Source organism: Psittacula echo (assembly GCF_963264785.1).
Source record: "Psittacula echo genome assembly, chromosome: 9".
Taxonomy (NCBI): Eukaryota; Metazoa; Chordata; class Aves; order Psittaciformes; family Psittacidae; genus Psittacula; species Psittacula echo.
Window position 1 is genome coordinate 8,361,298 of NC_137745.1, and position 26,124 is coordinate 8,387,421.

At 39.9% G+C, this 26,124-nt stretch overlaps 1 protein-coding gene and 1 pseudogene across 2 annotated transcripts in view; both read right to left on the minus strand.

The window, feature by feature from the left end:
• The window catches only part of SUCLG2 (succinate-CoA ligase GDP-forming subunit beta), a gene marked incomplete at both ends in the record, with an annotated part of 128,560 nt that overhangs the window by 83,464 nt on the left and 18,972 nt on the right, over positions 1-26,124 (minus strand). The window contains one exon of the mRNA XM_080625486.1: positions 18,841-18,982. Within this exon, the coding sequence (XP_080481612.1) occupies positions 18,841-18,982 (142 nt within the window). The remainder of the gene's footprint in view (positions 1-18,840; positions 18,983-26,124) is intronic.
• LOC308225061 (actin, cytoplasmic 2 pseudogene) lies at positions 4,908-5,555 on the minus strand (annotated as a pseudogene). The gene has a single exon. The product of its transcript is annotated as an actin, cytoplasmic 2 pseudogene (transcript).

A 26,124-nucleotide genomic window follows, 5' to 3' on the forward strand; every position in this document is an offset into this window, starting at 1 on the left:
CTCCAGACATTACTGGTACTCATGGAATGAAAATGTTTTGTGTTGCTTGCATAAATTCTTATTAAATCCTTGAAGAAAGCAGATCTTACAAACTGCTGTGCTGCTCTTGAACCTCAGAGGAATGCTGAGGACACACGGCCTCACAAATGTTCACTTACAAACACAAGAAGCTCCTGCCTACTGCAGGCTTTCCAGTGCTTTCCTTGGCTGCTTCAGTCTTTCTAATCTCTCTTTTTCTGTGAACCTGGAAAGGCTTTAACGGCTTTGCCCAAGCATTTCATTCGAATCAACTCAGCACTGATCTGTCACACAGGATTTTTGTTCAGAACAGTTTGCTGGATAGCATACCAAATTCTGTATAATTACAACCAGTCTGTAGCGAGGCCAAGCACTGATGAGTTTAAATCTAAGGAACACAAACTGTGAGTCTCTTTAAGATACGTGATTACCTTTTTAGAACTTGCAAAGAGAAGTCAAGATACATAAGACAACCTAATTCTAACATCCAATAAGGCACTTTTTACTTGTTTAAAATACAGAGAGCACTAAATACACTTACATATACTAGCCACGTGAATCATAGAATGCTACATACACTAGGCACATGGCACAAATCTCCATTATTAGTAGTGCTGCACTGGTTATTTAGAAGCCTATATGCATTCCTCACACAATAGCTTGTCCCGTGTAGACCTTTCCTACTCCTTTGAGAGAATACAAACATCTACTCACCAGTTCTAACAGCTTAGCATTTCTGTCTTAAGGCCCATTAACTACCTCACCAACAAAGATATAACAACAAACATTACAGCTAGACTTTGTGTTTTTCAGGTTTTGTAACATTAAATTAGCTTAGAAAAATGAATGTAAAAGCAATAGAGAGGTATTAGCTTCTGGTTTGGCAGTCAGTATTTACAGGAAAAGATGCATCTTAGTATGATGTTGAAATCAGCAAAGCTATTTCATTTTGGCTCACTGCAAGATGAGCTCTGTAGGGACTTTATAGATAGGTACTATGCTCGGAACTTGGATTCTAGATATTTTATTGAATAGTCTGAATATCACAATGCCTGAGCAGTCTTATCAAACCGTGGAACTTGGAGCTTGCTCAATTACTCACAGATAAAGGGAATTTTTCTAGGTAAAACTGGAATGAGCAGCAACTGTGTGAAGAAGAATGTGCAGCTTTGAACAGTCTGGGTTGGGAAGGACCTTAAGATCATCCAGATCCAACTCCCCTGCCATGGGCAGGGACGCCTCACACTAGACCATGTTGCCCAAGGCTCTGTCCAATCTGGCCTTGAACGCTGCCAGATATGGAGCATTTACCACTTCTTTGGGCACCCTGCTCCATCCTCACAGTAAAGAACTTTTGCCTTATATCTAACCTGAACTTCCCCTGTATCAGTTTAAACCCATCACCCCTTTTCCTATCACTACAGTCCCTCATGAAAAGTCCCTCTTCAATACCTCAAATGTTCTCATTCTTTATGCACAGTGCCACCAGTCAGCAAATTCCCAGCTTCGGATGAGCAGGACTGTGAATCAGATCTGTGTTGAACTTGCCAGCAGCAGACAACCGTATCTGTACACCAGCTTCTTAACCACGGCTCAGCTGAGAGGTGGTAGGTTCAGCTAATCTGCTATTTAAATGACAAATATGTGACCCAAGCACCATCCTAATGGCCCCTTGTATGAATCCGCAAAAACAGATGCTCTGTCATCCTGACAGCTGTTAAGAACTGGTTAATATTTCATTAACTTAAGGTCAGCAAGTTGTTCTACCACATCAGAAAATCTACTTCTCAGTTCCTGCACAGGGCCATTTAATACTGTCCCCCTGGTTTAAAAACTAGAAAAGGGAACTGCTGGAATGAATGCTATAGTACATTACTACTTTATACTGCAGAAAATACTGCCAGATTTTAGTGAAGTGTCACTACAGAAAAGGGCAACTTTGAAAGGCAAAATTTTTTGTTCACGCATCTGCCACCTCTTCCATTCCAACCTTCTCATTCTCAGGTCAATTCAGAACTTGCAGTTGAGGCAGTATAAATTACATCTGTGTAAATAAGGGTCACGGTTAACTCTCAGAAAGTCTCTTGTGGTGTAATTTACCTAATAACATGCATAAGAAGAGTGATCTAAATAGCTAAAACAATTCATAGAGAGACAAGAGAACATTATAATTAACATTGCCCTACCTGCTGTTAACAGCACTAATCGCATTCCTTTCTGCACAATTGACAAGTATCACATCACATAGGTATCTTCAGTGATACGCAGCTCCTGTTAAATTACCTCTGAACCTTAGCTATTAAAAATCTCTCTCTAGTATTAAACTCGACTGGTTTATTTTGTTTCTTCATCAGCCTAGAGCTTCTGAAAGAATGCTTAGTACAGTCTAAGGAAGGGCACACATAACACTATTTACAGGATACTAAACATCAAAAACTCGATGTAAAATAAAAGCCATAAATCAGAAGCTATAGCATGAAAATTGAGACACAAAGCTGAGTACACTCAAAAGACACAGGAGTCTCATCTTGGAAACCCACAACATAAAATATGAAAACACATAACATTTATTCATCTCAAAGTTGGAAAATAACTTCTCAGTACAAAAGCATCTTTAAGCATCTAACTTAGCTACTTTATGGATCAAAGAAACAACCAAGTAAATACTATCTGCATATATACTTCAACTACAAAAGTCATTCAAAAGATAAAAATAAGTTATTTATAGCATAAGTTAATCACCATATTTAAATGGCAGACTACTTTATGGCATGAGACATAAGTCTGTATTTATAGGGAAAAACATTTTATAAGCACAGTTTTTTCTAAGATACCTAAATTTGCAGTAATCAGCCTCAGGTCTCTTTTGTTCCACTTTTATTCCAACCTATCCAAAACAAAGGCTGTATTATATTGAATGTAAGACATGGAAAGGCCAATAAGAATATCAACCACACTGAACATTTACTGAGCTAAAACAAAAACCTGTGTAAAAGGGGGTGTTGGATATGCACAGTATCGGGAATATGATGACAATCTTCAGTGGAGCACAATACTCACATACATGAAGATTAGGAAAGCTGCTACTAAAATACACAGATGAATAACAGGAGGAACAGACGGATAAAACTTGGCAGGGAGTAGATGGAAGCACAATGCAGTAACGGTGAATCTTCACAATGACTTTATATCATTAACTATTTATACAGTACATTTTACATGGCTGCCTTTCTTTCTTCTTTCTGCAAATAACCTGGGGCTGTTCTTAAGCATTTAGAATAATAAATATATTTTACAGCCTGAAGTTTGGCCTTATTTATCTTACTCAGGTGAGCAGTCCAACTAAGCCCAGGGGAGGTGCAAGAAAAATGTTCCCCTTCATAATGATGCAAGAAACAATGATTTTAACTGTAAAACAGGGTAGAGTATACACCACATAGAGGTAAAACTGTCAACTTCAGGTTCTTCTTAATTAAACAAAAATCACTTAAAATATGAGCACAGCTAACTTCTGGAACTAACTTGAACATGATTCTCACCAAATGTTTTTCTTGATGACATGCCCAAGGGTTAGAGCCTCATCTAAAATATACTGTGATGCAGGAAGTCAGGTTATATCTCCCAACCGAATCCAGCAGGGTTAAAAAGACACATTTCATATTCATAAATGTGTTGAAATATTTTACTTCTCTTAAACTGAAAATATTTGAAGAAAAGTAGATAAACATATTTTAAATTCACAGCACTTTCTCAAATATGAAATAGCGGATTAACAAAATGTCAGAACATCCTCTGCTTCAAAAACTGCTCTTACCACTTTAGGTAGAGATTATCTACCAAAAAGAAAATAACAATCACAGCCTTTTATGATCATACTTCACAACTGCTGATGTATTCAGAGTATCAGCTTGTCAATTGCTCTCATCTTCAAAGATAAAACAAGCTCTTGCAAGTCATACTACCCTTTGCAAAATGCTACTTAAGATTATTTCATGACTAGGGGAGGCTAAGGAAGAAAATGGGGAAGGGACTCATGGTATGCAGGCTGTATGCTGTGTCTTCTCTGAACTTTATACAGAAAAGTGTGTATATATATATGCACATATATATATGTATATATTTACACATATAAAAGGCCAGATGTGAGATATTTCCAGCTTGGTCCGAAACCACGTGCTTCTGTAGCAAATGTACAAACTAATATCCTTACACATCAATCACAGCTTATCCTAAACCACCACCTATTCAATACAGGCAAAAGGTGTAACAAAGTTAACAGAAACAATTGACAGATTAAAAATAATGCTACTTCCCCAATCAAATTATATAGGGAAAGTGGTTGTAAGGAAAGGACCTTCCCGCTTGTCCTGGGTTCAGCAGTGGCAGTCAGTTTTTTGTTTTTTTTTTTTCCTTCTTAGTAGCTGTTGCAGCACTGTGTTTTTGACTTTTGGCTTGGGAACAAAAAAACCTGATAACACCGATGTTTAGACTGACCAAGGATTTTGTGAGTCTCATGCTCTGCCAGGGAGGAGGAGGGGCCGGGAGGAAGCGGGGACAGGACACCTGACCCAGACTGGCCAAGGAGGTGTTCCATACCACAGCACGTCATGCCAAGGGATGGAACTGGGAGCTACCCGGAAGGGCACGTCCCCTGGTCGGGCGGGCTGTCTTTTCCGGCGGGCGGTATCGTATTCTCTTCCCTTGTTATTTCTCTTGTCGTTGTTATTGGTGGTGGCGGCAGTGGTGATTTGTGTTATACCTTAGTTATTAAACTGTTCTTATCTCAACCCGTGGGAGCTGCATTCTTTTGATTCTCCTCCCCGTCCCTCCAGAAGCGGAGGGAAGAAAGGTGGTTTGGGGGGGGGGGCAGTAGACTGCGTGGTTCTGATTTACAGCTTGGGCTTAAACCACGACAGTTCTTTTGGCGCCCAACGTGGGGCAATGATCTTGATTTTCATTGTGCTGGGTGCCAGGGCTGTGATCTCCTTCTGCATCCTGTCAGCAATGCCAGGGTACATTGTGGTACCACCAGACAGCACTGTGTTGGCATACAGATCCTTACGGATATCCACATCACACTTCATGATAGAGTTGAAGGTAGTTTCATGGATACCACAGGACTCCATACCCAAGAAAGATGGCTGGAAGAGGGCCTCAGGGCACCTGAACCTCTCATTGCCAATGGTGATAACCTGGCCATCAGGGAGTTCGTAGCTCTTCTCCAGAGAAGAGCTAGAGGCAGCTGTGGCCATCTCCTGCTCGAAATCCAGAGCAACATAGCACAGCTTCTCCTTGACGTCACGCACGATTTCCCTCTCGGCTGTGGTGGTGAAGCTATAGCCTCTCTCTGTCAGGATCTTCATGAGGTAGTCCGTCAGGTCACGGCCAGCCAGATCCAGACGGAGGATAGCATGGGGGAGGGCATAACCTTCGTAGATGGGCACAGTGTGGGTAACACCATCACCAGAGTCCATCACAATACCAGTGGTACGACCAGAGGCATACAGGGACAACACAGCCTGGATGGCTACATACATACATCCCCGGCGAAACCGGCCTTGCACATACCGGAACCATTGTCAACAACGAGTGCGGCAATATCATCATCCATGGCTGTGGCTTCGGGGTGTTGCGCGGTCGGAGCGAGGCGGCGGGAGGAGCGGGCGGAGCGCTCGGAGGGCAGACAGAGCTCGCAGCAGCTCAAAGCACAAGGGTAGCCCCAGCCCAGGAAGGGACCCACACCTCCATCACCTTCCAGCAGGTCACGCAGACAGAAAGCAAAGCACGAGCATACAGAGGGCCCCTCTCCTTCCCTCCCTCTCGGTGCACTGCTGCAGAGGTCCTGCCTCACATGAGGGCACACAGCCACATCTGGGGAGTCAGGGAGTGATCAGCAGGACCCGCTCACCCTTTAATAGCCCCATATGGCCAGTGCGAAAGTCTAATGGAGAGTGGAGACTAACAGTAGACTATCGTGGCCTGAATGAAGTCACACCACCATTGAGTGCTGCTGTACCGGACATGCTAGAACTTCAGTATGAACTGGAGTCAAAGGCAGCCAAGTGGTATGCCACGATTGATATTGCCAATGCATTCTTCTCAATTCCTTTGGCAGCAGAATGCAGGCCACAGTTTGCTTTTACTTGGAGGGGCGTCCAGTACACTTGGAACCGACTGCCCCAGGGGTGGAAACACAGCCCTACCATCTGCCATGGACTGATCCAGAATGCACTGGAACAGGGGCAAGCTCCAGAACACCTGCAGTACATTGATGACATTATTGTGTGGGGTGATACAGCGGAAGAAGTCTTTGAGAAAGGGAGGAAAATAATCCAAATCCTGCTGAAAGCTGGTTTTGCCATAAAACGGAGTAAGGTCAAGGGACCTGCACAGGAGATTCAATTTTTGGGAATAAAATGGCAAGATGGACGTCGCCAGATCCCTACAGATGTGATCAACAAAATAATAGCAATGTCTCCACCAACTAATAAGAAAGAAACACAAGCTTTCTTGGGTGCTGTGGGGTTCTGGAGAATGCACATCCCGAATTACAGTTCGATTGTAAGCCCTCTCTATCATGTAACCCGGAAGAAGAACGATTTTAAATGGGGCCCTGAGCAACAACAAGCCTTTGAGCAAATTAAACGTGAGATAGTTCATGCAGTAGCCCTTGGACCAGTCCGGAATGGGCCAAATGTAAAAAACGTACTGTACACCGCAGCTGGGGAGAATGGTCCTACCTGGAGCCTCTGGCAGAAAGCTCCAGGGGAGACTCGAGGTCGACCCCTCGGCTTTTGGAGTCGGGGATACAAAGGATCTGAGGCCAGCTATACCCCAACTGAGAAAGAGATACTGGCAGCCTATGAAGGGGTTCGAGCTGCTTCGGAGGTGACTGGCACTGAAGCACAGCTCCTCCTGGCACCCAGGTTGCCCGTTCTGGGCTGGATGTTCAAAGGCAGGGTCTCCTCTACACATCATGCAACCGATGCGACATGGAGTAAATGGGCTGCACTAATTACACAATGAGCTCGAATAGGAAATCCCAGTCGTCCAGGCATTCTAGAAGTCATCATGGACTGGCCAGAGGGCAAAGATTTTGGAATGTCACCAGAGGAGGAGGTGATGCGTGCTGAAGAGGCCCCACCATATAATAAACTATCAGAAAGTGAAAAGCAGTATGCCTTGTTTACTGATGGGTCCTGCCGTATTGTGGGAAAACATCGGAGATGGAAGGCAGCTGTATGGAATCCTCAACGACAAGTTGCAGAAACTGCTGAAGGAGAGGGTGAATCGAGTCAGTTTGCCGAGGTGAAAGCCATCCAGCTGGCCCTGGACATTGCTGAACGAGAAAAGTGGCCAGTACTTTATCTCTATACTGACTCATGGATGGTGGCAAATGCCCTGTGGGGGTGGTTGCAGCAATGGAAGCAGAGCAACTGGCAACGCAGAGGTAAACCCATCTGGGCTGCTGCACTGTGGCAAGATATCGCTGCCCGGGTGCAGAACCTGGTGGTGAAGGTACGTCATGTAGACGCCCATGTACCCAAGAGTCGGGCCACTGAGGAACACCAGAACAACCAACAAGTGGACAAAGCTGCTAAGATTGAAGTGGCTCAGATGGACTTAGATTGGCAACATAAAGGTGAATTATTTTTGGCCCGGTGGGCCCATGACACTTCAGGTCATCAGGGCAGAGATGCAACATACAGATGGGCCCATGATCGAGGGGTGGACTTAACAATGGACACTATTGCCCGGGTTATTCACGAGTGTGAAACATGTGCTGCAATTAAACAAGCCAAACGGTTAAAGCCTCTTTGGTATGGAGGACGATGGCTGAAGTATAAATATGGGGAGGCCTGGCAAATTGATTATATCACACTCCCACCAACCCGCCAAGGCAAGCGCCATGTGCTTACCATGGTGGAAGCAACCACCGGATGGCTGGAAACATACGCTGTGCCCCACGCCACTGCCCGGAACACTATCCTGGGCCTTGAGAACCAGATTTTGTGGCGACATGGCACCCCAGAAAGAATTGAATCAGACAATGGGACTCATTTCCGGAATAACCTTATAGACACTTGGGCCAAAGAGCATGGCATTGAGTGGGTATATCACATCCCCTATCATGCACCAGCCTCTGGGAAAATCGAATGGTATAATGGGCTGTTAAAAACTACACTGAGAGCAATGGGTGGGGGAACTTTCAAGCATTGGGATACACACTTACCAAAGGCCACCTGGTTGGTCAACACCAGAGGATCTGCCAACAGGGCTGGCCCAGCACAGTCAGAACTTTTACATATTGTAGAGGGGGACAAAGTTCCTGTGGTGCACATGAAGAATTTGCTGGGGAAGACAGTCTGGGTTATTCCTGCTTCAGGTAAAGGCAAACCCACTCGTGGGATTGCTTTTGCTCAGGGACCTGGATATACTTGGTGGGTAATGCGGGAAGATGGGGAAGTCCGATGCGTACCTCAAGGGGATTTGATTTTAGGGGAAAACAGACAATGAACTCAATTGTACGCTGTTGCCTGCTATAGTCCATCAACTAGAAGTCTGCAGGGCACCAGCGACTGGCTCTGACTTCCCTCCGACCATCATCCCAACAGAGAATGAACTTTGATAGAACCGGATGAGTTCTACAGTAAAGGAATGATCAGCATCAGCAGGCAACGATCCAACACTGCATACAGCTTCTTCTGCCCTGAAAGACTGTTCCAAGAGATGGAGCCCAACATCATGAACCGAATGGACTCAGTAGCTTTATAGGAATTGGTCCGTGCACTAAGATAACAATGCACTGAAATGAGAGTGAGGGTATATGGAAAATGTGGGATCTGAGCATGACGTGAATGATATGGAACAAGGGGTGGATACTGTCCTGGGTTCAGCAGTGGCAGTCAGTTTTTTGGTTTTTTTTTCCTTCTTAGTAGCTGTTGCAGCACTGTGTTTTTGACTTTTGGCTTGGGAACAAAAAAACCTGATAACACCGATGTTTAGACTGACCAAGGATTTTGTGAGTCTCATGCTCTGCCAGGGAGGAGGAGGGGCCGGGAGGAAGCGGGGACAGGACACCTGACCCAGACTGGCCAAGGAGGTGTTCCATACCACAGCACGTCATGCCAAGGGATGGAACTGGGAGCTACCCGGAAGGGCACGTCCCCTGGTCGGGCGGGCTGTCTTTTCCGGCGGGCGGTATCGTATTCTCTTCCCTTGTTATTTCTCTTGTCGTTGTTATTGTTGGTGGCGGCAGTGGTGATTTGTGTTATACCTTAGTTATTAAACTGTTCTTATCTCAACCCGTGGGAGCTGCATTCTTTTGATTCTCCTCCCCGTCCCTCCAGAAGCGGAGGGAAGAAAGGTGGGGGGGGGGGGGGGGGGGGCAGTAGACTGCGTGGTTCTGATTTACAGCTTGGGCTTAAACCACGACACCGCTGTACCCTGTATCACCTAGGGAATACTACTGGAGATAGGGAAATTACAACAGCATCAAACTTGGGCAATAACAAAGTGGTTGTTTTACACACTCAACAGAAGAAATGCAAAATGACAGGGCAAAAATTCAGAGTTCAGTTAAAGAACAGCATCTGAATAAGAACTGTTTTTTCTGCACAAGTTTAACTATTAATTTGAAGGAACTTATCACTACTCAAAACTTCTCTGTTTGTAAAATTTTCCGCTTTTACTCTCTCCAAATCTAGCCCAGTTCCTCCTGTTCTTTACTGTGCCAATTATCCGAGGCCTGACTACAAAACGAAACACCTCTCCACACATCAACGAGCAATGAGGGGCTAACCAGAGCTAATGTCGCATTTGCCCCCTTTGCAGATGAAACTGCAGCCTCAAATAACATTAGTTTCAGGGACAAAAATGCTCACAGTATGGAGGAGAGAAGAGGTTATCTATTTCTTTGAAGAACTCACTACCAAACTACTGAGCACAGGAAAGAATTTTGCTAGTAAGGACCTAACAGATACTACAAAAGGGGCTAATTATAAACTATCCTCTTCTCTAGACTGCCATCATTCCACTCTTAGATTTTACACTAGCTCAATATGATTTTGCTACTTAGTGCTTCCATTAAAAAGCTTAACTTAAAAAACCCCACAACCCACATTTTACAGACATAAGAATCCGTTACATAATTGACACCCTTTTACGAGGGATTATGCACTGAGACTGATCATACAGAAGATCACACCAAGAGCACGCTAAGCTATAGTAACTATCAACACACAGATTTCTTTTAAATAAACACATACATCAGGCTTCAGAGGGAATTAGAGAAGAATTCTCAAGTGAGAGTGACACACGGCTTGTGGACAATAGTCAGTATAACTTCTCCCACACGCTTTGTTAAATACAAATGCCAACTAAATGACTGTTCAAATAACCCAGTATTTCTTTCAACAGTCGTGTAGTTTATATCAAACGAAAAATTTGGATTCAGTTCTGCCCTGAAAAACACACAGTCAGGGGTGGCAGAATCCTAAAAAAAACCAAGCACAACTCACTTATCTTCCATCAGGAACAGAGGTTCCCAGAAGGGGATACTCTGTGGCATTCAGATAAAACCAGCAGCTATAGATACAGGTGATTTGGAAAAAAAAGGCTACTCAGTGTCACAGATGAATTTTTACAAGAGTTTTGCAAATTAATACCAAAGTTATCACTTACATTTCAATGCAAGCCAAAGTAACAAACAAGGGAAAACAAAACCAAGAAATTCAGTTTCAGTAATTGGCCCCCAAATATCTAGAAGCAGATGGGCACTGAGAGAGTGTAGAAGGTGTGATTTCTCTCCTTTACACAGCTGCTAGTATTGCAGAAAAACAATGTTGTTCGGTGTTTCATACCTTAGACATAAAGATTGTCTAATGGTTCTCATTTTATGCATAAAACCATGAAAATTTCATGCAGCTGCTCCTCTATTACGCATCTGGTTATTGTTTTGCAGCTGCAAAACTACCTTGAAGAACTCCAAAATATGGCGTGACAAGTCTGGAATAAATACCAGCAGTCAACTTGTACCTTCCTCATGCAATCTTGCATCTTTTACAACCTGTAAAAATTCCTGAATCAAGAGCTATGACTTCTGTCACCTCCTTCTTTTATAAACAAAAACCCACTAATATATTTAACACAACTGGAATTTGTAAATGACCATTTTCTATGCCACACATTAAATATAAAATTCAGTACCCCATTGCTAGAGTACTTTTTCTTGCTTTGTGTTGTTACTTCCAAGTAGCTGTTTTGGTAATTTGATCAGAAATCCAACACAGAGAACAATAAGTCAGCACAACATTAGTGTCAAACATCTGAAATGAGATTTTGATTTGTTAGCCCCCTATCCATTACTCAGATTACTATAAATCTATTGAATATGAAGACGTTTGGTGACAAAGAATGGTCATAAAATACCCAACTATTGTAAGCAGTCCCAAGCTTGCATTTACTGACTCACACTCAGCATGTAATTTTCTAACAAAGGGAACAGATAAGAAAAACAAACCAGATTTGGTTCTTTCATTACAATCCATTTGAAATTAACTATTTCCCCAACTCCTCATGAGACAGAGTGCCCTTCAAGGAGTTTCTATATCTAAAATATTTAAAAAGCAACAACGTGTAATTTAACTTGCAATGGCAAGGTTCAACATGAAACACCACAAAACACCTGGTGGTAAGCTTTGGCAAAATCTTTCATTAATTTTGCTTCAAAAGGAATAAAACTCAAAATCACAGTTAGGGAAGCTGGAAGTTTTACCGCCTTTTTTCCTGGCACGCAGGATGTAACACATGTAGCCATTACCAACAAAGACGTGCGGTGTTAGACAACTGCTTGTTTTTCACACAGGTGCCAAGGGCTTATGTGGAATAATATTACTAATCTGAAGAGGAGGAATGGGGCACGTAGTAAAGCTAACCGAGAGATCCCTTGCAGGGTTTACCAAGGATAATGCACTGCTTAAATACTGCTGCACTTAAAATTCTGCCACTTCTCAGCAGCCTCTGTGAAATAAAATTTCTCAGCATGAAACACAAAGGAAGGAGGGCAGCAAGGAGAAAGGAGAATAAACAGGAATTACACGATTCAAAACCAACAAAGAAAACATGTACACAGAGAGGTGAAAGCAGCAGTATTTTAGGGCTCATGTCCAGGGAGAAAGGCCCTGCTACACAGCAGTGCGAACAGCCATTGTGTATGAAATCCTCACGTAGAAACCCTAATTCCACCTTAATAGTGCCTTTGTGTGGTTTAGCTTCCAGGACAGATTAACTTAAAGCACCTAAAAGCAATATGAGAGCAAACAAAGAACGTCCATAAAAAGAGCTACTACTGAACAGATACAGTACTCCAGCTTTGCACTATAGCTGTATCACAGCAAATTCAATGTGGCTTTCTAACAAAATCCCTAGTAAAGCAGGTTTCAGCGAACACAACCCTTTAACACCTTTCCTCACTCCCCTGATTTTCCATGACTGATTTTTTTCACCCAGTAAATGGGGTAAATAAATTGGCTCATTGGCATATTGATTACTAAGCCTCCCACAAAAAATTACTTTAAATAACTATAACCAACAAGGTGCTGCCTTCATCACTTTTACACTGGTTTATTATTTTCATCACTTTCAGACAAAAGTAAGATTTTGCAAATTGTTGACATAATACCCAAATGTATAAGTTTTTTCCAAAGAGCAAACCATTTCAGAGCAGAAAAATATCAAAACAATAGTATTTGAACTGGTAGCGATCATCATTTGTTTTTTGACCATACACAGAAACATTCATTGCTATAACCGCTGTGTCAAGTGAATGGTGCTCTAAGTAAACTTCAGCAAGCAGAAAAAGGTATGCACACAAACACACAGTGACTTCTAGCAGTACACAACTGCCACAGACTTGCTGTAAGCAGGGTAAGATCCAACTGACTGTTTAGCACAAAAAAGGAAGAGGTTGTTCTCAATCAGAACTCACAAGATGGCCTTGGAAAGAAACAAGAGAAAATGGACGCAACGAGACAAGGGCTCTGAGAAACAACAGGAAACAGAGCAAGGGACAGAAAGTGATTAAAACCACAGACACTGGCAAATTCTGCAGAGCTTTGAAACGGATGCATTCAAGAGATGCCTATGAAGACTGGGAGTAACAGAGTATTAACAGGTATTTCCTCTTACTGAGAAGTTGTTGGGAAATGCAGATTTGCTTTGGTCTTAGATTTCATCACTCAAACAAGGCAAATCCATTAACTGAAAACCTGCCAAACAGAATAGAGAAACACTCATGCTCAATAATGCTGAACATGGTCCAAAGGCAGCTCATCCACCAGCACTTTTCCATTAAATTTAAAAGGTTGTTTTCTAAATACTTACCCATTTGAGAATAGAATCATATTAGTCAATAACTTATAGCATTATTTTGTCTGAAAGAATAGTTTCATAAAGCCATAATTTAAGTGTAAGGAACTTTAATAAAAGCTGTCAGAGAAAATAAAAGGACTTATGGGAGAGCTGATCCTTAACAGCGAGCATGTTCTTTGCGTACAGCTCCATGGAATACTATTTCAGCAGCACGATTTTTCAACATATGCAGAGAAACATAATCCAAGGGGATCTAAAAAATAACTAGTTACAACCACTAAGTATATAGAGGGGTTTGAGAAATAACTTATTACACACAGGTAAAAAATTATTACTACACAGTGAACTATACAATGGAAAGAAATATGAAAAATCACAGAAGTGCAGGAGGCAATTCCTCTGTTACCTATCCTGATGGAAAAGAAAGGGAATTCAATCATGTAAGCAAAGCACATGACAGTAAAAAAAAAAGATCAGCTAAGTAGCCAACAATCTCAAAAATTGAGGAGTAAATTGAGTTACTTAAATACAACCTTATAAGAGAGCTAGTCTGTACAGGATACTAATTGAAAAGCTCTTCCTAGTGTAACAAAAAAGAACCTAAATTCACATCTCTAATATCCCCAGAAATGTCAGGTTCCAGGATCTTTTTCATTTTCCCTAACATAAAAGCTTACATTAAATGCAGGCATTACCACCAACAATTTCTTCATAATCTATACAAAAAGGACATTACCGAGCTAAAGATCAATTTCTGATCCTTTCTAAACACAAATTGCTTCCAAGTGGTTTTCCCAACTTGTGTTGGAGAGATGAACTTTCAGACAAGGGATCTAAAACTGCATCTAAAAATGCAGCCTTCCATCTAAATTTAACACAGCTAAGGTAAAAAACCCAGCAGGCTGAGATAGGAAGGAGACTGGTGATCACATGGCTGAGAACTCTTTCAATAGTCTGAAAAGTAGTGAACAGGTGACAGGTAAATGACCTCATGGAAAGAGGCTTTAATAAACCTCTTCTGTTCTTTATAAAATACCTGTTTATCTCTCCAGCCTGATATAAAAAGCATGCCTTCAGTCCAAAGCCGAATTTTATGAGCTCCCTCATGCATAAGGCAATGGAAATAGGACATGTAGAAACTATATTGTCAGACCTTTTTTTTTTTTGAAACAAGAGTGAATAAAAGCCTTGCACTCAACTGAATTGCATTTCTCTGTGACAGAGTGTGAACACTGCACCTGACTGATTCCTAAATGTAATGAAACACTCTAAGTGGCAACAGGCAGCACTCTATTGCTTTTGTTAAAAATCACAAAAAGAAATGCACGCCAAGTTTCCAGCATTGATTTAGGATTGTCAGCATTTTCAACCACCTCTGTAAGTTCTCTACTGATTCAAAGAGCCAATTGACAGCACATAGTAACACCCTCCAGCATAATTATAATCCCTTTCAGCTTTGTCCACCTACTAGTTTAAAGTGATGGTTCCCTTAATAATTTCTCCATCAGGCAGAACTTAAAGAACAGTGCATGGGCTGAAGCAGACTTAAGGGCCTTTGGTGAAGAAGGCTAGAGAAAATGATGGACCCTGAAACACTGCATAATGCATCTGCCCAATACACACCCTAATAGTGTGTGCATATGTATGCATACATGTGGAATTTTTCCTTGTATCAGTAGTACATTATGAGGAAAAGAAATAGCATGAAAGGACTCCCTTTTTAGTAGAAGTCCCATGGAAAAGATGAGGGGTGATGGGCAGAAGTTACTCCTGGGGAGATTCCAACTGGACACAAAAGAAATTTTTTCACAATGAGAACAATGAGCCATTGGAATAATCTCCCCATGGAAGGTGTGGGTTCCCCAACATCGGACACTTTCAAGATTTGGCTGGGCAGTGTGCTGGGACATCTAGTCTAAGCCATGCCTTGCCTAGAAAGGTTGGACCAGATTAAGGTCTTTGGACCTTATTAAGGTCCACATTAAGACCTTAATGGATCACATTAAGGTCTTCCCCACCTGGTATTCTATGATTCTATGAAATGCCTTCTCTGGCTAAACAAGCCTTTAATGTACCACTGCATTAAGTGAAAACCAGATCAGAAGACTTGTGAGTTATTGCAACAGCCAGATGATCTTACATCTCAGAGAAAAACTAAGCTCTCAAATATTTCCCTTTGTTCTGTTAAATACCTGCACTAGAACCGTTAAGAATGTGTCTATAGGTTGTGTTTCTTCAGATGGCAGACTAAGCAAGGGCACAGTGTTGTAGCAAACCAGTACAATGTCTTTTTCTTTCCTCTCTTGAAAACCCTAGGAATTTTAACATGAAACAAAACCATCTGTGACTGTATTTTTTGGTATTCTGTAAATATCCCCTGCTCTGCAAGAGTTACACCTGAAAACGGCTTAGCACGTAGAGGGCAATGAATTCCTTGGGGCCTAATTCTGTATTCCTTATTGTGTACAACTTTGTTTGAAGTCAATATTAGTGATGTCATTTTAATTTTCTTCACATCTGCCAGTCTTATCTTTGAAGGGGGAAAAAAAAAAAAATCAATCCTTTAATTCCATTAAAAATTCCTTGTAGACTGCCTTTGTGCTGTTGGTAAGTTCTGAAACTCTGAGAATATTAACATTCTGTGTATTCAGTGTACGTATTAATAAAAATAGCGCACAAGAGAGGAAATGAGCAAACTACAACTAAAGTGCTGATACTGGATAAAGGCAAACCCCTTCAAGAACATTAACACCTTCCTGACAAGTGAAGACAGCAGCAAGAATTATCTAATCCCTTCTCTTTCCATTGCATCAAGAGGAAATCCAACAACAGCAAAATTGGTGACCACAGGCACGGCAGCAGCGCAGACACCTCTGTCAAGCACATAGTATTTGGTGAAATTAATTTGTGAACACCAGACTTCCATGTCAGGAATTTCTATCCCTTTATCTGTACCCCTTAATCACGCACACAGATCCCTGTGAGTGATGTAATGCTCTAAGATTTGCAAGGAAAATTATTGTTTCAGCTGTATTCATGATGACAGGTCTATAGAAAGAACCTCCTCTCACAAGAAAAATACCGAACCCCTGACTTTCAAGTTTTGATAACTTTAGCCTATTTTTATCTTAAAAATATGTTGGCAAGCATCCTTTCTTCTTTGCAGGAAGGAAAGTTAAGGACAGCTGCAATGTGGCATACAGCATCTAAACCACCAGATTTTTGAGCACTACTTGGCAGGGGTGATTGGCCTCTCCTTTCACCATCTTTCATTGCAGAATGCCTGTCTGTCAAGAAATCCCACAGCCACCTCCATTAGGTTTTTCATCTGAAAAGTATTTTGTGCCTCCTCTAGGCTGAAGTTTTTTGTTTTGCCCATAACTTTTTCCTTTGTGTGGCTGCATATTCAGAAGACGGCAGCCCACACCAAATTGTGCAGATTAACCTGAGTGACAGAGATACGACTAGTCTGAAAGATCATAAAGATGATAAATGTGTTGAAAGAGTGGAACAACAATGACCACAGTAGCAAAACTGTGATGCTTCCTGGTGCTTAGTTTTCAAAGTGCATGTTAGAAGTAGAATAACAGTACACTATCAAAAGGATTACAAGGATGTTGTTAATTATTTAGTGGAGCAAAGAAGTGTCAACTATTTCAACAAGAAATAGCTTCCATGCTATAAACCACCATTCTTTAACACCCAGTCATGCAGTATGGTTGAATGCAGTTACATAAAATGACGAAAGCTACCACTGACAAGTTTTGAAGTGTTAACAAGCCAACTCAGCTAAAATAAACACAATTTGCCTTATAGAGTTTCATTAGCAAATAATTTTTAGATTTTACTTTTGATTATCTAAATTTCAACCCCCTTTTTTTTTTTAATACATCAGTATGCCTGTAATTTGCAAAGCAAACAAGCTTCAAAGGTTATTTAAATCTCGCATCATAAAACAGAAGAGGTTCACTGCCTTTATTGGAGTAATTAATTTCTCCAAATAGGTACAGACATTGAGACCAGTAATAGTTACTGGACAGACTAATCCATTTATGGGTTCAGTCATGAAGAGGAGAGTTTAAGTGTTTGTTGTAAGATCTGCAAAAAACTTGCCTAGCTTCAGATGGCATTTCTTGATTTTCTCAGACACCCCAGCATAAGGACACCCTCCAATTTTATGAGCTTTGCGTCAGCATTTTTCATTTTGCACTGCCAAATGACCGTAACAGTTACATTGAATGTTGTTGTTTCAAATATATTTGTTGTCATAAGAAGGCTTTGATTGCTGAAAAATGTATCACCTTAAGTTATAGATATTTAGCAAGCCATTATGCTAATGCTATTTAGCTACTTAAGGTCTGATGAGACTCTGATATAAGTTGTGTTAACTTACCTTCCAGTGTGCAAAACAGAAATGCATTTAACTAAGTGGCTTGTGCATCACGTAAAGCATAAAACATAAAACAGAAAAGCTTCCTGTTCCTACACAATTAGACTACAATAATGTCTGGCCTCTGGCATTTTGATGTGAGATATATTAACAAAAGCTAAACGAAAAGAGGAAAACTATGCAAACTACTGTTTCTACTATTGCAGAAAACTTCTCTCAGAGTTAGAACTGGATGACAAATACACTCCCACGCATTTCCTTCTGACAGAAAAGGTATTACATAAGGTCATTTCTGACCCACACTTCCATTTTATGTTCGCTACACAAAAGTGAGGATGCTTTCAGAGAACCAAAATGAAGTTCCAGAAGCATGGCCTTCTCTCCAGGCCACTGTCAAGTCCTTTTGTGATGGTACATGACTCAACTTACCTTTTTTTTTTTCTCCACATGGACAAACATACATACAAATATGCACGCATATAATTCTCTTTCTCAGTACATACAAGCATATACGAGAAATAATTCTCATTTCTTCATAAACGCATACAACAGTTGAGGTTACAAGGACCTCTGGAGATCATGTGGTCCAACCCACCAGGTCAAAACAGGGTGAGCTACAGGAAGCTGAGCCCAATTGGGTTCTGAATATCTTAAAATTGAGAGTCCACAACCTTTTTCTCCCTCTGCTTTTTAAGGGCAAATTTTTGTTTGAAAACCAAGTTCATTTACTTCAGTTCCTAAAATTATATCAAGCATACCCCAACAAATAATTTCCCTCAGCAACCACTCATGATGTATTCTGAATTCTGAATTATTCAGTAGTATAGAAATAATGATAAGTTCATGTTACATGCTGCTTCAAAACATTTTAAAGTTTAAATATTGCTGTTGTAAATTACTGTTCACATATGAAATTCAGCATATATTTATTGTCTGGTCAACATATCAAAGCTTTTCAATACACATCAATTTGTAGATGGTGTACAACTTATTAGAAAGCAATTTGGTTTTCCAGATTGCTATCTGGTGAAGCAAATTTCTCCCATTATCGGTCAACTTACTTAGTCTTTGAGCAGCCTCCAGGGCATCATTTGCAGAATCAGCTACAAAGAATCTCTGAACTGTAACCCCATGGTCTGCCATTATTTTTTTGCTTTGGTATTCCTGCAGGTTCAGCCATCGTCTAGGGGTTAATTGAATAGCCTAGAAAAACGAGAGGGGAAAATAACATAATGCTCATTAAGAACAGTTCATGAGACAGCCAAGTGAGCTCTTCTGCCTTACGGTTATCTCAAACCAGCAGTTAAACAACAGTTTCAGGGAAAAGGTAAAATACATATTGATTAACTCAAGTGCCTTTTCTTAACATTTGGGCATCCAAAGTACTCTGAAAGCTAAAGGTCTGTGGATTTTTTTAAAGCTACCCAAGACTCACTGCGTGTTCTTGGCCAGACAAAATGTCTTACGTTTAATATCAACACAGACTGGCAAACTTGGTTTGAACTCTATTTATGTGGTTTTATGTGCCATAAAAATATTAACAGCCTGTTAACTTAAAACTTCATTGTTTCATATTAAGTACCCTTATTTACACTAAATTTTTTTCCCCTATAAAATTATTTCTACCAATTCTAAGCATTTAGTACAGCATCTCCAAGAAGAAAAAGCACTTGATGTGGAATTAGCATTATCTTGTATGAAAATATGTATTAATATATGTATTTTTGGTGGTGTGTTGTATATGCTTAGTTGGTTGAACTTCCAAGTATATTTTGTCAAGGATGCTAGCACAAGCACATCAGCCATGCAAGGCCAATAACAGCTGGAAAAGAATTTACTTTCCATTCTCACCTTGCCAGTTTGTGTGTGCATATAGGTATAAATATATATCATGGATACAAAGATATGGCAACCTTACACACACAAAAGGACAACATTTGCTTGTCTTGACAGTAAACATTGAATACAGACACTATAAAAGTCACAGGTTCATCACTGAAAGATTTTAAGAAAAGACACATTCTTCACTCAGGATAAACTGTTACAGACAAAAGCAACAGTTCAGGAGCTGTCACTGACTCCTGGCAATGGTATAATGGCAAAGGTGGAACTGACTCCTGCAATGGTATAATGGCAAAGGTGGAACTGACTCCTGGCAATGGTAAAATGGCAAAGGTGGAACTGACTCCTGGCAATGGTATAGTCCCATTTTTGGGCCAGCAAAAGATGCTCTTCCCATATGGAGAGACAAAGTGTTGTCCCACTGGCAGCCAGCCCACAATCGATTCTTGGTTTCTCCTGAAGTGAGGAGCACAGTATGCAAGCTAGCACTATATATTTAGGTATGTCAGACATAGAGGATTATTTACTGCCCTAATACTTTGACCTCTAACAGCATGATACAAAAATATTACCTAATGCAGCTTCATACTGAATACAAAAAAAACCTCCACATTAAAATCTTTCAGTAATACAAACCCTCTTCACAATACTAGTTTTAAATGCTATGTTGTATCAAAAGCAAGCCTCCATCTGTTCCCATTTGCTTTGAAACACAGCACAAAAGATTGATGCATAAAAAAATAAACCCCCCACCTTCTGCAGCATATAACCACATGTTTTCTGTAAGTGACTCCCACAGAACTTAAACAGTTACAAATAGCTCAGAATGACACATTTGAAATACTTTTAACCATAACCTAGTTAACATGTTTTAGAAGAATAAAATGACATATTGCCGGTATGCCCTATGGCTATCTCCAATTCCATTATCACACAGGCACCTCAGTGCTTTACATTCCTTCACGTCAGTCACAGACACTGTATGCTTACATTTATGCAATGCCTTCAAGTATAGGGTCAAAATTTAAAGTCACTTTCATAATAGTTGACATGTAATTTGTTCTCCTATCGTTAAGTTCCCCTGCTAGGCTCTAACAGCTACTAATTCATGATCATTTCCACAAAGGGATTAACATCAAGAGCCAAGAGCGACCCTACAGGTCAATTCTAGCCTCATATTAAAAAAGACCAGAGAATTCAACCAAAAGCTGGTGCCACAAGCCTTTCGTTTCTATCAAGCTTTTAGCACGACTAGAGAAAAATACCAGTTTTATCCCTGACAATCATTAACCTTCTCATTTTCTTTTTTTTTTTTCTCTAAAGACTACCTCATAACATTATTATTATGAGGACTTCGGAATACATCATTATGGATACAGGCACATAATCAATACATACACACACATGCACACTGAGGAGAAGCACCACCTGAATCTGCACAGGCAGCCAGGAATCTATTACTATGTTATGGGATCACTACCCTAAGACTAAAATACGTTTCCAGAGGCCCCCCCTTTCAGCTGTAAGCACCAAAAGAAAGACCAACCCAACTGCAATCAGAAGCCAACCACATTTGTGGAGGTAGGGAGACAAGGAAGGAGAAAAAAACACCACCAATCTCTATCGGACTAGCTGGCTTTCAGCCGTTCTGCTCTAGTTAGAAATTGTATCTGATGTGTACACTCCCCCCTCAAGGCCTGCAGCTACAACGGAAGCACATCTACAAAGAGATTTCTCAACGCATCTCTCTTGAGCAACAAGGAATTTACCAATCTGGCTTTCAGGGTTCAGAAAAATAAGCTCACACCTTTAGTTAAAGCAGACCAAAACAAACCAACCCATCAATTCTAATTTAAATCTGAAAGGAAGAAACCTTGATTTAAATGATTATATTCTAATTCTGGTTTTGTTCTTTCCAGAAGAAAGCCTAATTCTCCCTAACTGGAAGTTGATGTGAAACGAAGGATAACTCTATGCTAAGTTTGACAGCACTTTTTTTCCTCATCTGTTATATGTTTATGAACCCTAGAGATACATTTATTTGTTCTTATATTCTTTAATCTTGTATTTACTAGAAGCCAAAACATATTTGAGACACATATCAAACTGAACTTGGATAGAATTAAATAAATGCAGAGAAAACAATGTTAAAGGGAATGCATTAAATAAGAAGCTGAGTTACACGTTTTCCTAAGGATTTCTCTTAGGTACAGGAGTATGTTTACTTACAATTTATGTTTCTTATGCCTAAATGTGTTTATTCACAACTAACTGGTTTATATAACAATTTCTACAGCTCAGTAATACAGCTCACAAAATTTTGGTCACTGGTTTTATAATTTATAATAAGAACAAGTCTTCAAAACAGCTTCTATTCATCATTTAGAATAGTAAATCAGTTTCATATGTATGTATTATTAAGTTGAGCTAAATAAAATAGAAAGGGAAAATATTCAAACTATTTCTTCCAGGGCAGACTTCTGTTGCTGTTGCTTGACAAAAGTCTATTTCAACACAGCTTGTTTTCAAATGTTCTGCAAGGTAGAAATTAAGTAGTTAAGGAACTTGCAATGCAGCACTGTGTGTCAACTGACATCTCCACCATTAGTTCAAACCAGCAAGGCTCAAATAATAAAATCCTTTAAGGACTCTCTTAAGTAATATGGACTGCAAAGGGTCACCACCTAATAAAGGCCACCAGTGATAACTAACAACATGTGACAAATAGAGAGCAGAGGCCACCACAAGAAAAGCAACCAAAGCTCTGTTTGTTTTATGAAGAAAGGTCATCTCCAGTGCCACCCATCTGGTGTGCCGCACTTCAGTGTTAACTCAGCTCCAAGCCAGTTAATGAATAAAGCAAGCCTAACAGGTCCAACGGGAACCTGCAATGAACTCTGTTCCCAACCAGCCTCTTGGCTGTTACAGAAACTTTTGATATATATCAGTTTTACAACATGAAAATATTAACTCAAACTGTTCCATCAGGATGCTCCAAACTATCGCTGAGATGTTAATCATTTTACATATAGATACAGTGCATTTATACACAAGCATGTGGAGATAGGTCTGTTCTCTTATAAAAAGACAGTTATTAGGATAATTGATGTTAGGATAATTAATATTAGGATATTATGAGAATATTTACTTCATAAATTATAAACCAGGCAGGTCTCAAGAACACAGAAATGAAGTAAGAGAATAATTCGTTTGAAAGAAAGGTGACGAAACAAAGATCTGGCCAAGAACTGCTGGCACAGAAAAGCACAGCTTACAAACTTAAGGTTAGTAAACACATACATTTTTTCTCCTCTCCCCTGGGTGACCATCTTTCTGAGTGCCAGCTGAAGACTTTCAATCAAGACCTTCCACAACAGACAAACTCCCGGTTGTGAATGACCTACTCAATAAAATGAATTAGTACAGCCTACCACTGTATACAGGAGTACAATGTATTTTAGAAACCAGCTGTGACAAAGTCGGTATTGCAAGCTCTGAAGAGCAAGAACATGAAGACCTTGCTTTAAAGCACTCGCAGTACACATACCATGTCTTGAGAAGAGCGGGCAAAATAAAGCAGTTACAAGAGATGAAATAAAGCAAAAGCTTTGAATCTGTGGAGACAACTACTCTTTCAAGACCATCTTAAAAAACTAAAACAGTTGCAAACATATGCATTTTAGACTTAAAGCACACACACACAAAAAAAGTGACCACAAGACGTTAGAAACGGGAGTAAACAGATGATTCCCTGAAATAACTCCCAACTCAAATATGCCTGGGTTGCAATAAATCTGTACCTGAACAATTTAAAAGGGACAGCAATAAAAAGAATTGGATGAAGAAGTACAAGAATCTTGAAAAATCTTTGTCAGATGAAGTTCTCAAACCTCCCAAATTCATTTATACCAAGCACTCACAGTAATTTCAGGTGGGCTTCAAAGAGAATGAATTTCTTGGGCATCATAAATTGCCACACATCCTACAGATTAAATATACAGCTGGGACTGACCATAACAGTGTCGCTGCACAAAGGTCAGCCCTAAGACAGCCCAGGCAAGAGTCTAGGAGGTTCTGAAAGAAAGCTATCTCCCATACTTAGTCTCCTATAGGCAGCCATAATCCATTCCTTCCCCTAAAACTTATTAGGAGGACACTTTAACATGGTACACCAGTGTCATGTGTTTTTTTATTAACTCTTTGTTTTCCCATTCTGCAGCATTATTCTTGTCAACTATTTCACTGCTCTCAGCAGCATTAAACAGCACTGCTGGTTTCACCAGTGCAGTCGTGTCCTGCATGAAAAGACAGATTGAATAATTTGGTTGCAAATTACCATCAGAAACATAATTTCAATCTGAAAGGTGCTGGGGGGGAAGCAAGTAAAAGGAAAACTAAGCACACAGAAGCACTAGCTACCTTTTAAGGATTTCTGTTCATTATTGATTCTTGCCACCTTCTATTCCCAGCTGATTCCCTGCTTGAATACTTTTATCTCCTCTCCCTACATACTAGGAGGAAAACCATGAGGGAAAACACCATACATCTCTCAGATCCTTCCATGCAGCTTTGTCTACTGGACACACAGTATGTTCCAACAGTTTAGATGTACCTGTGTTTCATCTGTTTCATGTAAGGTTGCACTGGAGTACAAGGAGTACATTCTGCCCTGCCAGCCTGAGGACACTGGAAACACTCGGACTTCAGTAAAACCTGACTGCCTATGTGACATCCCACATTTCATCTTCATAAAACAACAGGCAAGAATGAGTAAATTTTCAATAGGTGGCATTTTTCTGTTACCTTAAGACATTTTTTTCTAATAACAAAAAAAGGTTTAAAACATCTTACTAAACTTACACACATTATCACTGTATATACCCCTTAACCTTGAATACTAACTTGTCAAGCTCTGAACAGCCCAAAGAAGGGCTGTGGGTTTAAATACATTTTTCTAAACCTTTTTTTTAGTGGCATTTTATTTCTATGCATGTTAGCTACAGTTGCTGTAACAAAGGAAAACTTAAAATCACTCCAGTGAGCTCAAATGAAAATTCAAACAATATGTTTTCAGGGAATGGAATAAAGAAAATCTCAAACTAAAGAATATAGTCATTTGAAAGAAAATTCTTATTTAAAGGCTAAAATAAATATTACTCATGGCTTTGCTGAAGACTTCCAACAGACCTTCTATTACCACAAGTAAAAGAAACAGCTTTCATGTGAACTCTTTGTACGTGTTGTGTATTGATATACACATTGTAGCTGGAGAGCAGCTCTTGTTTGAGATTCAGGTATGCCAGGTAAGTTGAAAGCTTTGGGGTTTGTTCTCTATTTTAAATCACAAATAAGCTTTAAGAATAAACCAGAAATAAGCTTTAAGAATAAATCATAAATCTTATAAAAGATCATAAAACCAATATCACTAGTAACTTACAATTTTTTAAAGTAATCAAGTTGTAAAGAGAAATTAAATTCTTCCTTATATTTCTTAAGATTAAATTTCTAACATAAGTACTTATCAAAGAGATTAAAGATACTTAAATAGGACTCTATTACAACTGATAACATTTCCTTAGAGCCGAAAACAACATCAAGAATCCTCAACTTCAAGTAAGTGGAATGAAAGGCCTCAACTGAACAATAACATGAACTGAGATGAAGGCAGGATTATTTAATCAAGTACAAGTTTCACACTGGATTCTGCCCTGCTGGTTAGAATTATGTGACATTTTCCAAAAGCACAAAGATATCACTGAGGTTCAGCTCTAATCCCCCTTCCCTTCTCCAACCCCCAAGATTTTTGTTACCCATCAGAATCATACTAATATGGATCAAAAGTCAGCAGAGTGACAAGGATTTCAGAAAACTACTGTTATTAGTAATTGTGTATTTGATTCTGAACAAGCCTTATGTTCAATATACTATTTCATATAACTAGTTACCATGTTTGGTCCAGTTATGTACATACAGTGTCATTAAAATGAGAGGCATGTGCATCAAGAAATCAAATCTTTTTTTTAAGCATCTTAACAAAGCCAGGTATTGCTTAACTGAATCAGTGGTTTATTGGCTATTGCTGGAGAAAAAGCTGATTGTTCATGTAACCTGCATAATCTCTTATTTACCACCTTTTTGTTCATTCTTTTAATATAAAATACTAAGTGCTCTGCACAAATAATGCATTTAAAGAGTAGTTGCATTATTCTTCCACTACTTAGTTTGCCAATTTTTAAGCTGTCACATGGCCACAAAAAATAATCTGCACTACTTGAATAATATGGGCTAAACAACAGCAACATAGTTAAACAGGAGTAGAACTACATTTTATAGCAGAAATCTGCTTCGATATAAGTAAAAAAACCCAACATCAAACAGATTTAGAAAAACGGTGCAAAGAAATGTCTTTGTCCTTATGTATGCAGCATTAACTACTCTGATGTGCAACATCTTTCAGATGACCCAGGAGGAATCTTTTGAGTGCTTCCTTTTGAAAGAAGAAA